The sequence below is a fragment of the Sceloporus undulatus genome, chromosome 4, assembly GCF_019175285.1.
Source record: "Sceloporus undulatus isolate JIND9_A2432 ecotype Alabama chromosome 4, SceUnd_v1.1, whole genome shotgun sequence".
Lineage (NCBI taxonomy): Eukaryota > Metazoa > Chordata > Lepidosauria > Squamata > Phrynosomatidae > Sceloporus > Sceloporus undulatus.
In genome coordinates, this window is record NC_056525.1 from 41,447,916 (window position 1) to 41,465,346 (window position 17,431).

Genomic DNA, 17,431 nt, shown 5'->3' on the forward strand with positions numbered 1-17,431 from the left:
TGCGCACACACACACGCACACACTTCCCCTTACCAAAAGTATCTCCAAGGCACATGGCTTGTGAAAAGGAGGACAGACCCCACTGTCTTTCTGCTTTTCACCTCCAAGACCCCAAGGCTCATAGCCAGCAGAAATGGAGGACAGGCCTTTCTCTCTCTCGCTATTCACCCCTAGGACGTAAGCTCATAGCCAGCAGAAATGGGAGACAAACCTTTCTCTCTCTTTACATTTCACCCCCAGAGCTTCCGGCAAAACGGGGTACAAGCCAGGCATTGCCTCTCCCAACAGCAACTTGTTAGGTCGTGGCTGTGCGGGAAAGCAGAGAGGGAGACACAGACACACACACACAGGGAGAGAGGAGAGCCGGTGCCGGGGCTTCAAACAGGGAGCCGTTACAAGGCTACAGAGGAAGGTGGGCACTTCTTCTTTCACAATTTTTTTTTTAGCATTAACTCATTGACCCTTCCATAAGTCTACCCAGAGATTTTGGAGTTCATTTTGGGGCATAAATTTTTTGACGTATAGAGTTGAGTAATACGGTAATAATCAATATGGGGTTTTCTCTGAGTTTTTTAAAAAGATCCACATCATCGGTAGTGTGAGTAATCAATACCAATAGACCCAGGATAAAACTCTACATGCCTTGATCAGAACAGAGTCTGCAGGCAAGATTCATAATAAGACTAGGACTGAGAAGGGCAGCTATGAAAGAACTAAATAAGATCCTAAAGTAAAGATATGAACACTGAATACTAAAGTAAGGATCATCTAAGCCCATTGTATTCCCCATCACAATGTATGGATGTGAGAGCTAGACAGTGAAGAAGCTGATAGAAAGAAAATCAGCTCATTTGAGATTATGTTTGAAAAAGAGTGCTAAGGATACTGTAGATGGCCAAAAAGACAAACAATTGGGTCCTAGAACAAATCATCTGCTGAACTCTCCCTGAAGCTAGGATAATAAAAACAAAAAACAAAAGATAGTAGATAAAAAGTAAAAAGGGATATAAGATGTCCTAAGAAAGGATTCTCAAAGTAGAGGGGAGGAAGTATATATGTGTGTATCTGTTTTATGTAGTTTATATAGGTAGTGTCCATGTCTATGTCTTTTGTCGAATTAGGTTAGTTATGTCTGGCTAGTTATGTCTATGTTATGCTATGTTTATGTAATGTACTCTAACAATAATGTCGTTTTAGTCTTGGAATTTTTTTTTAAAAAAAGGATTACTAGGTCAGAGCTGTTTGTATGTTGACCACAACATAGAAGGCATGACTCATTAGAAAAGGCAATGAGCCAGGAAAGGTGGAAAACAATAGAAAAGGAAGACCACACGTCATCAGAGAGGCCACAGGCCTTAACTGCCCTGGTTCCCTTTCTTGTCCCTTGTTAGGTTTTCCCTGAGCAGACGCAAACTAACATTGAGGAGGAACAATAATATCAAACTGGTAGTGCTTTGCTAGTACATTTGTTTCCAAAATATGCCAAGACTGTATGTATGCATCAATTTCTCTCCTTATAGTCACTTACTGTACTTTTTATACTCTCCATTTAAAATGTTCTGTCTTCCTTCCCTCAGCAAAGACTTAAGTGGGAGCATGAAGTAGTGAAGTCTTCTAGTACCTAAACTTCATAATTTTACAAACTACTCTTCCAAACACATACAAGTATTACTATAAAAAATTGAATCAAACTAAGTGCGTTGGCTATGTTTTATCTTTGCTTTTTTATGGTGTTTGTACACTTACTCAAGTGATTTGGAAGACTGAATAATGTGGAATGCATCCCCAGTCTCCAGCATGAATTAGTGTAGTCTGTTTTTGGGACAAACTGTCTATATGCAAGTCAGCAAGGTCTGTGTGATTTGTTCCACAGACTAATGCTCTGTTCAGGCTATTTACTCCACAGGGTACCATGGCCATTCTGAACTAAAAGGTTAAAGAACACAGCCTACATTACAGATTTTGATTAAGAAGCCCTGAGAGCAGGTCACATGGTGGCAAGGAAGAGTAATAGTAATTAACTGTGAGGGATATGGGCAATTGACAATTATTCAGTAGCTGAATGTCTGATAAACACAGAAGAGAAATCAAAACACAGCAGGAGCTTTTAGAAGAAAACTCAGCGGTCACTCATTTATAATGGAGCAAGTCTACTAAAAGGACAAAATGAACATTAATGATCTCATTCTAAGATAAGTTCTCTATCTGCTGAAGAAGATGCAACAAATAACACAGATTTGTGTTTAAGATCTTGATAATTCTGAGGCACATAAGTCCCTGCATGTTCCTGAACAACCCATCAAATGACAATGCATCAAAAGAAGGTGTCAACAAGCCAACATCTCTAGAGATTCCCACACAGGAGGCATCCCATGCAGAAATGGGATTTAACTGGATTTAAAACACGAAGAAAACCAAGAAGACATGCAAAAGCAGATTGATTTTCAGACATTAAACCGGCTAGGAAGTTAACAATACGCATTCTTTTTACTTCTGGGATTTTCCGGAAGTAAAAAGAATTGTGTTTTGCCTACTTTCTAGCGAGGTTAATGTTGGCATTAAGGCACCGTCACAGTGAGGTCATTTGAAAATCAATTGCGCTTTTGGTGTGTCTTTTCTACTTTCTGTATGGGTTAATGTTGGTTACCTGGACGCATTTGATAATAAATCCACTTGTGTGGGAGTTTTTTTCCACTTTAATCCTGTTTTTTTGCACAGGATCCTTCCCGTGTGATAAACGGCTATGAAGAATGAGATTTCGCTGTTTAAACTTCCAAAATACCCATACCTTTGGGACCTAGACTGTCCCAAAATTTACATTATGTAGTTTGACCATGATGAGGGATGCCTTAGCTACACCTGTTTGGATTACTGAATGTGCTCTACATGGATTTGCCTTGAAAAATACTCAGAAACTTCAGTTGGCCCAAAGAGCTAAGCCAGACTGTTAACTGGGACAGACTACAGGGAGCATAACAACTCCCTTGTTTGCAACAACCCATTGGAAGTTAGCCCATTTCTGAGTTCAAAGTGCTGGTTATCATTTATAAATTCTATATGGCTAGGTCCAGTATACAGAAAGACTTACCTTCCTTGCACGAGGTTACATCTTCACTGCAGAAATAATCTACGTTGATACCACTTTAACTGCCATGGATCCATACAGTGAAATTCTGGGGAATTGTCATTTGTTGTGACACCAGAGCTCTCTGACAGGGAAAGATAAATTTGAGGTTTTTAATTTGTTGCCTGTTTTTTTGAACCCTTTCCCGTATTGTTATGTATTATTTATATGTATTATGCTATTATTTTCCATGGGCAGGTTTACTCTTATCTATTTATTGTTTGTATGTACAGCACAGTGCAAATCTACAGGCTATATAAATAAAGCATAATAATAATAATAATAATAAAATAATAGTCCGCAACAAACTACAGTTCCAAGAATTCCATAGTATTGAGCCATGGCAGTTAGAGTGGTGTCAACTGGGTTGTTTCTGCAGTGCAGATGCAGCCTGAGTTTGTCTGAACTCTAAAATCTTTGAAGGAGGCCATAAGCCTACTCAAATGTTATTACTATGCGAACAGAAATAATGTCCTCTCTCCTGGTTGAGTTATACAAGACTATCATGTCATAGTTTCCCTACATTGTCAGCAAATACCTTTGGTATGGATCATGAATGGCCCTATAGGTTTCAACCAGTCTCTGAGTAAGCTATTTACCATAAGCTAAACAACGGCCTGTGATATATTAGTGGCAAGTGTCATGTACAGATAAGAGCTTGAAAAAGTTCCTTTTTGACTCAGACTCCCAGTGATCCCCTAGCTAACATAGAAGTCATAGTCCAAAAAGGTAGCGTTTCCCGAGCTCTGATACAGACTGGCCCTAAGTCCTATTGAAAACAAGGGCACAATAAATTCCATAAGTTCCTTTTATTTTTCAAATGGAGTGAAATCAATTCACACATCAAAGCAGTAAATTCATATTGACTACAAGGGAACATTTAATAACATGGCCCAGCAATCCTGGCTCCTTAAAGCGGTGGATGTAGGAAACAAATCTTAATATATATCTAAAGAAAACAATGTGAGATATCACCCTAATTTTTTTTATCTGTCAGCAAATGTAGTTGTTCTGTGACAAAGTGAAGAAAGAACTTTGACTATAAAGAAGGCTGATGTACAACTTTAGTCATACAGTAGTACATATGCACACTGCGTAGAAACATTCACTTCTTGAATAACTAACATGCAACCAGGGACGTAGCAAGGACATAGCCAGGGGGGGGGGGGTTTGGGGGTCTGGTCCCCCCCGTCAGGCCTGGGGGCATTTAAGCTCCTTCCTCCCCCCTCCTCCTCACCATGTAAAACCACGGAGCTCCGAGATGGAAAAGGGGAAAGACAAAGCAAGCTCTTTCCTTTCGTTTCCATAGGAGTCAGTCTGCTTCCCTCCTCCCCTCCTCCTCCGCCCCTCCTCCTTGTGGTTTTGCCAAAATAAAGTCTCTTCCAGGAGGGAGGAGGTGAATCAAGGCACTTTAAAACTCCTCCCTCCGTCCCCTCCATCAAAGCACAGAGGACTAGAGGGAAAATTCACTGGGAGCAGGGAGGCTGAGAGAGAGGGGGGAGGGAGGGAGGGAGGGCAGAAGAATGGGAGGGTGAGCCCAAGTGCCGCCCTTAAACTTCTGTTGCGGGGCTGAGGGGAGGGGCCAAAAAGCCCTGGAGGAGAGGGAGCGAGGGGGGAGGCAGGAAGCTGCATCAGGCTGCATCCACTCAAAGAAATACCAGGTTTGGCACGATTTAACTCTTGTGGCTCTTGGCTAGGAATTCTGGGAGTTAGCATGTTCTCTGGGGTCCAGATATCAAGGCTTGGCCCTTTCTGCCTCTTCCAGCCTGTTTTTTTTTTCTCATTTTTAAAGAAAATAAATAAAATACACTTAGCTGGCCCCTTTTCAGCATAATCAATGGGATGCTTTGATGGAGAGTTCCTGCATGGCAGAATGGGGTTGGACTGGATGGCCATTCTTGGGGTCTCTTCCTCAACTCTAGGATTCTAGGATTAATTAATTAACCTAAGGCCTCAATCTAAAGATCTTGGCCTCTCTGCCCTCCTGCTTGGAAGCAAAGTCCCTTGGAAGACCTCTGGGTTTTACTTTGCAAGGAGTTTTTATTTTTTCCTTATTTTTGTCTTTTTAAAAGGAGTTTCCCCAAAATTCTGCCAGAGAATGAATTGGGGCTCTGGAGTCCTATGGCTCTGCTCCAGGCAATGCTAGACTGCAGGGCCCATCATCCAGCAGCACCACAGACTGCTGGGAACTGCAGTCTAATAAGGTGCACACTGCAGAAATAATCAGTTCAACCCACATTAATGCTATGGAAAATCCTGGGATTTGTAGTATGTTGTGGCACCAGAGCTCTCTGACAAAGAAGGCTAAATATCTCACAAAAATACAATACCCAGATGTTGTTGTGTTGTTATTTTCTTAAATCCCGCCTTTCTCCCAATATACAGACTCAAGGTGGTGATTTTCCATAGCATTGTAATCTATAGTAATAGCTTTCTACAATGTAGATGGACACCTCCATTACATAATTTGTTGAGGATGCTTTGACTGGGAGTTCCTGCATGGCAGAATGGGGTTGGACTGGATGGTCCTTCTAGGGGTCTCTTCTTAACTATGATTCCATGATTCTGGTAGCACTCTGAGCCTACTGTGATTTTAATAGTGTTTTAAATGTATAACATTTAAAGTTATAAAGTCTTATAATGCAAGCCATGCACTGATGGACTATTGCACAATAATTTTGTATTTATTGATTTTTATACCCTGCCTTTCTCTAAAAAGAGGATCTCTTAAAGGGTTTGTTTTTTTTATAAAAGAAGGAGGTATAATGTCTTGGAATTTAAAATTATGAAGTCAGATAGCTAGATAGATAGATAGATGAGTCTTGGAATTAAAAATTGTGTGCATGTGTGTATGTAGTGTGTGGTGTGTGTGTGTTGGAATTAAAAAATCCCTCTTGGAAGTGGGAATGAAATGTTGTGTGGATGCAGCCGGGGTTTTAGCTCAGCTCAGAAGTTGGAATGCAGTGTCTCAAAGCAGTGAGCAGAGTGTCTCTGAGCATGAACAGAGTGGCTGCCGCTCATTGCTTGAACAGCTGCGCTTTGCTTTATCGAGCTGAATTTATCTGATGTAAACGCCTTCAGAGGAAGGACTCATTTGCATCTGCACTGAAAAAAATAATCCAGTTTGATGCCATTTAGCTGCCTTGGGCACCATAGGTTGTGGAATGCGTGGGACTTGTAGTTTGTTGTGGCACCTGACAGAGAAGGCCAAACAGCTCTCAAACTACAAATCCCAAGATTCCATAGCAGCACGGAGCCATAACGGAAGTTCAAGTGGTGCCATTCTAATGTAAACGCTCAACCCCCTTTTTTTTTGTGTCTGGGGGGGGGCTCTAGCCTCTCAAATGGTGGCACTTAGTCTGGACCCCCCCCCCTTCCCAAAATCCTGGCTACGTCCCTGGACGTAGCCAGGATTTTAGGAAGGGGGGGTGTTCCAGACTAAGTGCCATCATTATAATTGGGCTTGGGTGCGGCGGTGGCAGCAGTGCATGCCACTCATTTTTCTAATGAAGGGGGGGGGGGTCCGGACCCCACAGATCCCTCCCCCCCACTATGTCCCTGATGTAACTGAATGCAATTAAACTGCTGTACAGTAGCATGCATGTCTCTAGAATCTCAGACAGGCACCAATACTGACCAAAATACACTTCGGTTAATCTAAGGGCCTAATGTTGCTGAATTTTTGGTATACGACACATTCAGCAGAGAATATGCAAGTACATTAAAGATGTATTTGTCCAGGGATGACATTTGATATAGGCCATTACAGTTTGTGTGTGGTGAGAAACATCAGAAAATGGGCCAGTATAAATAATTAACTGCATTGTATGTCTGTTTTCATTCAATTTTATGGTCGGTATGAAGTGATCCTTTGGGCAAAAAGAATATATAAGATGATTTGAATGAATGAATGAATTTGCAAGATACTTCCCTTTGCTATGTCCCTTCCTAAAAAGTTTGCTGCAGTATATGAGCTACAGAAGTTAGCTCACCCCATAATCTTTTTATAATGATTTTCTGGCCATTCTCTACATAATCTGAATGGATTAATATTATTTTCCAGAGGAAATGTGATAAAACCATGAAATCTGATGTTTTCACTGTATCTCTCTCGTTGCAAGAAGTCCCTCCTCGTGGAACCGCAGCCCATGATCGAAGAATCCAAATCCTTCTCGGCGGCACCATCTGCGAAGCCAGTTGTTCACATCCGCTATTTTCCTCTCCCTTCCTGGACCATGCCCTTCAACTGGCAGAAGAGACGAGATGACAACCTGTACATCCATTCCTTTCAGCTTCCTACCAAGCGCCTCGTAATCCCTTTTGATGTCCTGAAGGCTGTGTCTTGCAGTATCATTAGTTCCCACGTGGACCAAAAGGAAGGGGTATTTGTCAGTAGGCTTCACCAGTCTTGTCAGTCTCTCTGTCACATCACAGATCTTTGCACCTGGAAGACAACACACCTCTCGAGACATCTTGTCAGGCCTACAAATCACTGCTTCTGTACCCCTGAGCAAGGAGTCCCCACTACCACCACACGCCTCCTCCGAGGCTTAGCAGCGACTGTTCCCTCGGGTGGGACTCTCAGGCTCCCCTGCTCTGTCCCTGAAGTCTGTCCATGCTGCTCTTCTTCATCCTCCTTGATAAGGGAAAGAGCTTCGAATCGATTCTCTAGCTGCAAGCTCCCAGAACAATCCCTTCTTGGCTTACTTCTCTTTGTGACAGTCCTCCAGCTGTCTGCCTCCTGTGTATGGCAAGTGACCTCTTCCACCCTAGCATCTTCCTCTGCATGGTACTCATCCAAGATGGTTAGTTCTATTGTGTCCAGAAAATCCTCTTTTTCCCTAATATGCTGAAGTGTAGCTACTCTGGACTCCAGCTGCTGCACTTTCTCCTCCAAGAGTGCTACCAACTTGCACTTGCTGCATGTGAAGTTCTCCACTTCTGTAGGCAAGAAGAGAAACATCCCACAAGAGTTGCAGGTGACTACAGCAGATCCCTCGTTGTCCATACTGCAAAGTCTTTAGTAATGACTATAACAGTCAATCTACTGGGAATACTACTTTAAAGGAATGTCCTGGCTGCTATCTTACACTTAAAGGCAAGGTTCTGTTTCAATATCTGATTCTAACCCGATGCCACTTGAGTAGAGTTGTTGAGTTAAAGAAAATCAAAATTAAAATTTGGGTGCCGTTAGGTGCGCGGCTCTGGAAGGTGGTATATAAAGCTAGTCTGCTAGCTCCGCCCCCTTGTGACTCACAGATGTGACTCACAGAAGCTCCGCCCCTTCAGCAACAAGCACACAGTCTCAATATGGCTGCCCAGCTGCTCCTCTCCTTCTCCTCTCTCTGGCTGGACATATTCTCTTTTTTGTGTTAACACTGACTGCTTTTTGAATTTTTTTTTAAAAATAGCATAAACTATTAGAAGACTAAATATAGCAAAAAGTGTAAATAAGTATATCAAAGTATACTAATATACAAAGAATAGCATAGTTCAAAATTTAACAAAGCTAAGCAGGGTTAGCCCTTGTTAGTATTTGGATAGGAGGCTGCCAACAGATACCAGATGCTGTAGGCAATATTTTCAGAGAAAGGAATTGCAAAACTGCTTCTGAGTATTCCTTGCCTGTGCCCAGTTCTGGGCACCACAATTCAAAAAGGACATTGAGAAACTGGAGCGTGTCCAAAGGAGGACAACTAAAATGATGAAGGGTCTTGGAACCATGCCCTATGAGGAACACCTTAGGGAGCTGGGGATGTTTAGCCTGCAGAAGAGAAGGTTAAGAGGTGATATGATAGCCCTGTTTAAATACTTGAAGGGATGTCATATTGAGGAGGGAGCAAGCTTGTTTTCTGCTGCTCTAGAGAACAGGACCCAGAACAATGGATGCAAGCTACAGGAAAAGAGATTCCACTTCAACATTAGGAGGAACTTCCTGACAGTAAGGGCTGTTCGACAGTGGAACACACTTCCTCGGAGAGTGGTGGCGTCTCCCTCTTTGGAGGTCTTTAAACAGAGGCTGGATGGCCATCTGTTGGGGATGCTTTGACTGAGAGTTCCTGCATGGCAGGGGGTTGGACTGGATGGCCCTTGCAGTCTCTTCCAACTCTATGATTCTATGAAATTCATGGGATAACCATAAATCGACAGCAACCCAAAAGCACAAACATGTACATTTATTGCTACAGTGTTTTATAAAAATCATATTGTCTAAAAATTTGTTTATATATTTGTTTGATCTCTCTCACCTGTTTAATGGATAAAAAGAAAGAGAAATAAGTGTGTCAGTGATATGATCTGTTACTAGCCAATCAGTGCTGTGCTTCAAACAATGGAGTGCTTTTTAGAGAGGCTTCCTGAACATGAACTGGGATGAAGGTTTATGCGTCATACACAGTGAATGTGCCTTCACAATGAGATCATGACAACTATTATGTATGCCTAACAGGGATTATCACTATGTATAGCAGAAGACTTTTCCTGGGGCCCATTCACACTACATAATTACAACTCTATTATTGCACTTTTAACTACCATCCTACTGAATCCTGGGGGATGTTGCCAATCATGTGATGTTTCTGGCTATTTAGCTTTTAATTACAGAGTTTTCCAAAATACTGTACTTTGCTCTTACCTGAAGACACAGTTTTAAAAAAAACCTGTACATTTGGATACCCCAAGAATTGTAACAATTAAAACAAGTGTATCGAAGCCCTTAGCCCTCTCTATTTTCAGGGCATTTTCAACCTTTGCTTCTTTTCTTCCAACCACCCCATGCATCCTTCTCCTGTTTCAGATTTTTTAAAGCAGCAGACTTCTGTGCTTAGAATGATCAATTCCTTTCCACTACAAACCTTCATCCTGGGCTGAAGCAGCAAGATTTGGAAAGGGGGATGAGTGTCAGCTGAAGCCTTTGGCAGAATGACTGCTATATGTGCATGGCTGTTGATCTGACTGAGCATCAAACTAAAATCATGCTATAGATATTAAAAAAAAATCTGGAATTAAAGTGCAAAAGTGGTAAAGTGTAAGGATGTTATTCCTATGTTTGTTTCCTTGGAGCAAGATTAACCTTTCCTCCTTACACACATGCACCCACTCCCTGTGTGGAATGAAGAATTAGAGGAGACTGACTGTAGAGTGAGTGTGTATGTGAGTTGCATGTGTGTCATCTTACTAAAACATGTGAGAATATCACCCTTAATCTTTACCACGTCTGCTAGGCACTGGAGGACAAACTGAAGGAAACAATGTGAAAATTACAACGCATCAGGAAACACAACTTGGGAGGGTTGTAAGCTGACTTGAAACTCCAACTTCTAATATCACAAGTCACACAGAACCATAGAGTTGGAAGGGGTCTCATGAACCATAGAGTCCAACCCCCTAATCTGTGCAGGATCTCCAGCTAAAGCATTCCTACCAGATAGCTACCCAGCCTCTTTTTGAAGACATCCAGAGAAGGAGATCTTTTCTCTGAGCACTCTTACTCTCAAGAATTTTCTTCTAATGTTCAATCAAAATCTACTCTCTTGTGACTAAACTATAAGATCTGGTCCTATTCTTTGTGTTCAATTTAGGATCAACAATAATCCCAAGGTCCTTTTCACATGTAGCACTGCTGAGCCATGTGTCTCCCATCTTATAACTCTGTGTTTGGTTTTTGTGATCTAAATGTAGAATTTTGCTTCTGTCTCTGCTGAACTGCATTTTATTAATTTCTGCCCAATTTTCTAGTTTATCAGAGTCATTTTGAATTATTTTCCTATCTTCCAGTGTGTTAGCCATCCTTCCCATTTTTTTATCATTTGCAAAGCTGATAAGGATTCCTTCCTCCCAGTCATTTAAGATCAATATCACACTACATTGTTATAGTGCCATTATTATGCTTTAACTGCTATATGGCTGCCTCCAGTGGAATCCTGGGATTTGCAGTTTAGGAAGAGGCATTTAGAATTCTCAGCCAGAGAATTCTTAGGCCTCACTAAACTACAAACCCCAGAATTCCACAGGAGGCAGCCATAGCAGTTAAAGCACAATAATAGCACTATAACAGTGATTTTCCAAACAATTATGGTTCCATCTGACAATGTTCCTACCTATTCCACATTTAACCAGTTTGCTAATAAAAATATTATGGGAAATTTATCAAATGCTTTGCCGAAATCCAGATAAATGATATTCACAACCTTCCCACCATCTACTAACCTAGTGACTTAATTGGAAAAAAAGACATAAGATTAGTTTAGCAGGATTTATTCTTAACAAACCCACGCTGGTCCCTACTGTCTGCTGCATTGTCATGAAGATTGCAGGCAGATTCTTGTATATTCTCTTCTAATATTTTCCGTGGTATTGAGGTCAGGCTGATTAGAAAAAAAATTGGTTAACAAATTGATTAAATGTGGAATAGATTAAAAGTAAGATGCCCACTATGGCAAAACAGCCATCTTTTTATTGAAGTTTTTTTAAAAAAAAAAAGTAAAAAAAGAAAGAAAGGGGAGCATCTAGTTTGAGAAACAACAAGAAATGTCAAGAAGCGATGTTAAATTGTACAGTATAAATCACCACAAATCACTACTCTGGATGAGCCCTGAGACCCTTTATTGGGAACGGTAAGGAATGAATCTTGGATCTTACAGATGCAAAACATGTGTTCATCAGTGGGGAAAAGCCACTAAGATTCCAACAATGGCTCATGACTTTTTACTCATATGAAAGCAGAGATTTAACTTGAACAAATCTGAGGTGCTAATGTCTACATTTTAAAGAAACGATAGAAAGGTTACAATTCTGCTGTGGATTTAAAATGTGTCTCCAGCTAGGCACCAGAAATATCTGGCTGTATTTTAAAATGCTGGCCAAGTTTTAGTTATTTTTTTAAACAGGAACATTTAGCTAGTCTTTTTTTTTTATCATCAGAATGGCAGGGAGGGGGGATTTGGTGTTTGCATGCACATATTTGCAGGTCAGCATTTTCACCTCCCCTTTCTCTACAGGCTTCACTTCATAGAAACACAGGTGAGCAATAAAAACAAAGGGAAAACAAAGGCTATTGGTTAAGTGAATATGCACATACATTGCGGGAATTAAAACAACAACAACATAGCTGTTGTTGTTGTGTAACCAAACATAAACAGATACAGCAAACTCAGTAGAAACATGCCCTTTCACTGATGTGGCTGTGTAATGGAGGCCCCATGTGGCTTTTCAAACAGATTTAAATTTGAATTAAAACAGGTTTATGTAGCAGCAAAAAGGTCGGACCAGGGCAGGGATATTACGCAGTAGAACTGTGGCCCAGCCCTCATGTAGATTCAGCCTTTTTGGGAACCTTGGTAATTCCATAATGGTACCAAGAAGGTTCCCAAACAGAATTACTGAGATCCCACAAAGAACAGCAGTTCTAAGGATCCTCCCCCTTTGGAAATGCATGCTACTTGTCAGTCAAGCTGGTCCATCTTCATAATGAATTGTTGTTGTGTGCCTCCAAGTCATTTTTTATTTATGGTGACCCTAAGATGAGCCCATCATAGGGTTTTCTAAGCAAGTTTCTTCAGAGGGGGTTTGTCACTGCCATCCTCTGAGGCTGAAAGAGCGTGATTTGCCCAAGGTCAGCCAGTGGATTTTTTGAATGCTTGAGTGGGGAATCAAATCCTGATCACAAAGAGTTGTAGTCCAACACTTAAACCACTACACCAAGCTGGATCTTGCATAATGAATATAGGACTGGAAAAAAAGAGCTATAGTTTTCCTTAACTGTATTTTTGCTAAATATTATTACCATAAGCAGCAAATAGAGTAATAAATAAGTATCTGAATAACAACACTTTAAGATAGAGGCAGATTACAAGTTTATATAGCAATAGCAAGTACATTTCTATACCGCTTATCACTGAACTAGCACTCCTAATCAGTTTACAATGTGTAAGCCAATTGCCCCCAACAAGCTGGGTACCCATTTTACCAACCTACAAAAGGATGAGTGGACCTTGGGGCCTGCCTGGGATCGAACTCACAACCTTGTGGCTGCAGTACTGGCATTTAACCACTGTGCCACCAGGACTCACATCACTGAATTTTTCTTCACATAAAAAATCTGCATGCTAAAGATATTAAGAAGAAAGTTTCTAATGTATTTCCAAGTACATTTCTTGGTTTGATCTAAGAAAAGTTTTCAAATAATTTTTGGCTTGGATCTACATTTTCTGTAAATCATAAAAAAATTCACATCACACATTCTCAGAAACAGATAAGGCTTAGCCCCCTTTATATGGGGACGTCAGATGTGTGCTGAATGGATCAGTGATACTATCATATGTGCAGTTGCACGGAGCAATAAATAAATCCTGTTCCTTCCATTTGATGCACTTAGCAGCTCATGCACATTTGTCAGATGACAGTGAAAATATCATGGCAAACAATGGAAGGAATGAAAAGTTACAGCAAGAGCAAACTACTAATACCAAAATTAATCTGAGAAATACTCTTTGAATAAACTGGAAGGCAGAGAAGTAGAAAACCAGGACAGCTGACTGAAAATGAGAATTGGTTCACCACTTTTCTTGACATGCCACGTGGACTAACATTTAAAGATTTATAACGACTTTAATTAGCAGAAGTTATGGGAAGTGCTCTGGAAATGCAAACATAAAACCATAAAAAAGCACCTCTGTATGCAAGCATAGTCACCTCCCTCAAGCAAGCTGAAGGTTCAGTTCCATGTAATCTGAGATCAGTTTGGCTACAGCATTATATGTTGACATACACAGTTCTAACTATTGGCTGGTATCCTGATAGTGCATTATGTCAGTGCTATCCTTTTGAGATCATTGTATAGGGAGGAATTCACTATCTCCCTTGTGTAATGTTCCTCCATCCACTTAAACCCACTTGCTTCTTGCTGCCCCCTACAATGCAGCCACATAATGGCCAGTGGAGAGTGGGTGGGAGGCAGCTGAGAAGCATTTGGCTATGGTCCAAAGCACACTGCAGAAATAATCCAGTTTGAGACTGCTTTAACTGCCCTGGATCAGGGCTAGGGAATCCTGGGAACTGTCATTTATTGTGGCACCAGAGCTCCCTGACAGAGGAGGCTAAATGTCTCACAAAACTACAGTTCCCAGAATCCCCTAGCATTGAGCCAAGGCAATTAAAGCGGTTTCAAACTGGATTATTTCTGCTGTGTGTTTTGGACCTATGTTACAATGAAGTCAATGAAGTCCTTGAGGACCTCCTGGGCATCCTTCAAAGGAAGATCTCATCATTGTACATCTAACAATAGTGATGTAACCAGACACGTTTCAACTGTTCTCCCTACCCTTTGCCACTGAACACTAAATATCTGTACAGTCAGGCCTCCACATTTGTGGCTTTGACTTTTGTGAATTTGAATAATATGTTCTTTCTCTAATAATCTCTATGTCTTCCCACACAACTCTGCTGGAAATTGACCATAGAGTTGTGCTATAGGGGTCTTAGAGGTTAGTAGAAAAAACATTTCTCTAGACATTTGTAGGTCCTCTAGCATGATTCTATGGTCAGCTTCTGGAAGATGTTGACCATAGAGTTCTGCTGGAGGACCTAAAGATTCCTGAATATTGTGGTAGGCTAATATTTGTGATTACCCAGTTTATCACCACCTGATGAATGGGAAGAAGGGCAGGGTATACATCAGATAATTCTATATATCTCCCTTCCACCCCTTCTTGTCATTCAGTGATATTCCTAAGCTTCTCCACAAGTGAGGGTATATGGCAAGTTAATGCAGATTGATTTTGTAATGCATAACTTGAAAAAGAAAACAGTGAAAGGTAAATGATGGTTATTAGTCAAATCAAAACTGGGCCATTTTAATCCAAAACCGACACAATTGTTTTGAGAACAAGATAGCTCCATTTCTTGGAAAGGCAAATTACCAAACAAAAACAACCTCATGTTCAAAACAAGTATGAATGTTTTTAGAACACGTTGTCTTGATTACTTCATTATTCTCTCATCTTGACCTAAAATGACAAACTACTGTGTCCCTGACTGTGCACATAAATGTTAAGGTGGCCCTCTAAGCAAGCAGAAATTTCTTATTTTGTCTACTTGCCTGCAGTGGTTAATCCCACACTCTCTGCTGGGGTAATCGTTGTCCCAGTCAGTATTTCCGGGAGGGTTTGATGCACCAGGTGATCGTGGCCCAACACTGTTCTGAAACTCGGATGATATATGTGAAAAATCCTAAGTGTGGAAGACAAAAACAAAAGAAATGAGAAAGTTACACATTTGGATGTGGGCAGAACAGCCTGGCTTTACATGTAACCACTTGACAAAAACACTCCAAACAGAAGAAATCCCTCCTGAACAAAGCAGTTAAACACATAGGCAGTGAAAAGCAAGGAAGCCAATGGGATATGAGTATGCCTGCTGCCACATTGCAGAATTAATACAGCTTGACACTGCTTTAACTGTCATGGCACCACCTTATGGAATCCTGGGATTTGTAGTTTCTTGTTGCATCAAAGCTCTCTGACAGTGAAGGCTAAACAGTTCACAAAACTACAAATCCCAGAATTCCATAATGGCAGTTAAAGTGGTATCAAACTGGATTAATTCTACAGTGCAGATGCAGCCCATGTGCTCAAGAACTTTCTTCAGTCAGTACCAGAGTGGGAAATATTGAACAGACTGTTGTGAACAGACTGTTGTTTTTGTAAAACAGTATGCTACTTGATTTCTTCCTGTTTTATGAGGTAATGCTTTTCAGGAAAGCCTCATTCCATATTTATTGTCCATATTATGCACAATGATTAATGTCTTTGCCTGTGTCTGCTGTCCCCCCCCCCCAAAAAAAAGCACAATCATAATCATTCTCCACAAGAAACAGATTTTTCACTCCTGTAATATATTCAAACAACTAAATATAATATGACATGGTAAGGAAAATCTTTACAAGCATTATTTCTTCATTAAATGCCAGTTTTGGGGCAGGGAGGGAACAGCTTGAGAGACAGCTGTTCCAGTTGTTGGCCATGTCTGTGTAAGATATACTGTACTCATAATTATGGCTGAACAGTCACTATACTAACCAAGGACATTGCTGATCTGGGAACTCATAAGGAGCTCCAGCAATAGGCTTTACAGAAAACAGTATTTAATTTGCTATTTAGGAAAACTGACATTTAGAGATAAGTTGAACCAATGATGCAAAACATTCAATTTTAACACTGTACTTAGTTCATTTACTCCAGAGCAGTTCCACTGTTAGTTCAGCTGCAACATGATATGAGGCTGACTTAAGGATCTTAATCTAACTCACCATGTTATATTTTACCACAGTAATAAACCTTGATGGGCATTTAAAAAGTAGGTTGTCTTTCTCTGTCTCTCTTTTTTAAAAGATTAAGATCAGCCTCCAGTCTTCTTTCTGAAAAACAGCACAGTCTGGACTTCCTGCCAACTTCTAGGAATGAAATACTCCATTTGCAGAGTATGAGCCTCATCAGGAGGAAACCCAAACTGAGCATTTCTCATTGCTGCTTTGAACCTGCCCAGGACATACTGGTCTATTATGTGGCAGAGAATAGGAAAGATGAAGGTAAAGGTATTGCCTGTTGACAAGGTTGTCAGGTCGTGTCCAACCATAGGGGGCAGTGCTCATCTAACTTACCAAGCCAAAGACCCAGCGTTGTCAGAGACTACTCTGTGATCATGTGGCCAGCATGATGGCACAGAATGCTGTTTTCCTTCCCACTGGAGTGGTACCTATTTATCTACTTGCATTTGCATGCTTTTGAACTGCTAGGTTGGCAGAACCTGGGACTAGTGACAGGAGCTCACTCCCTCATTTGGTACCTGGGCCTCGAACTGCCAACCTGCTGATCCTGCAATCAACAGAGTCAGCCTCTTAACCACTTGAGCCACTGCATCCCTAGAGAAAAGGAATCTCTCCCAAAAGTTTACTGGAGGATATGAAAGAGTAAGACCCAGAAATACATTGCACTTAATGGGTTTTGACCATGTCACTAGAACAAACAGTGGTAGAATTCAAAGACAGAGCCACATTAGTCTGTAGATTCAATATGTGGAGAGATCTTATAGCACCTTTGGGACTATCTGAAAGAAAGAAATTGGTAGCATGACCTTTTGTAGACTTCAGTCTACTTCCTCAAATGCATCTGAGTCTATGAAAGCTCATGCTACCAATTTCTTTCTTTCAGTTTGTCTCAATGGTGTTACAAGATCTCGCCACATACTAGAATAAACAGCGTGAGGCCTAAATCCAATAACTGGTTCCAAACACTACAAATCCATTGCAGA

General features: G+C 40.9%; 1 protein-coding gene across 7 annotated transcripts in view; it reads right to left on the minus strand.

Moving 5' to 3' along the window:
- The window catches only part of TOX2 (TOX high mobility group box family member 2), a 342,423-nt gene that overhangs the window by 12,690 nt on the left and 312,302 nt on the right, over positions 1-17,431 (minus strand). For all 7 annotated transcript variants that reach the window (XM_042461865.1, XM_042461868.1, XM_042461863.1 and 4 more), the window contains one exon: positions 15,222-15,352. In XM_042461865.1, the coding sequence (XP_042317799.1) occupies positions 15,222-15,352 (131 nt within the window). The remainder of the gene's footprint in view (positions 1-15,221; positions 15,353-17,431) is intronic.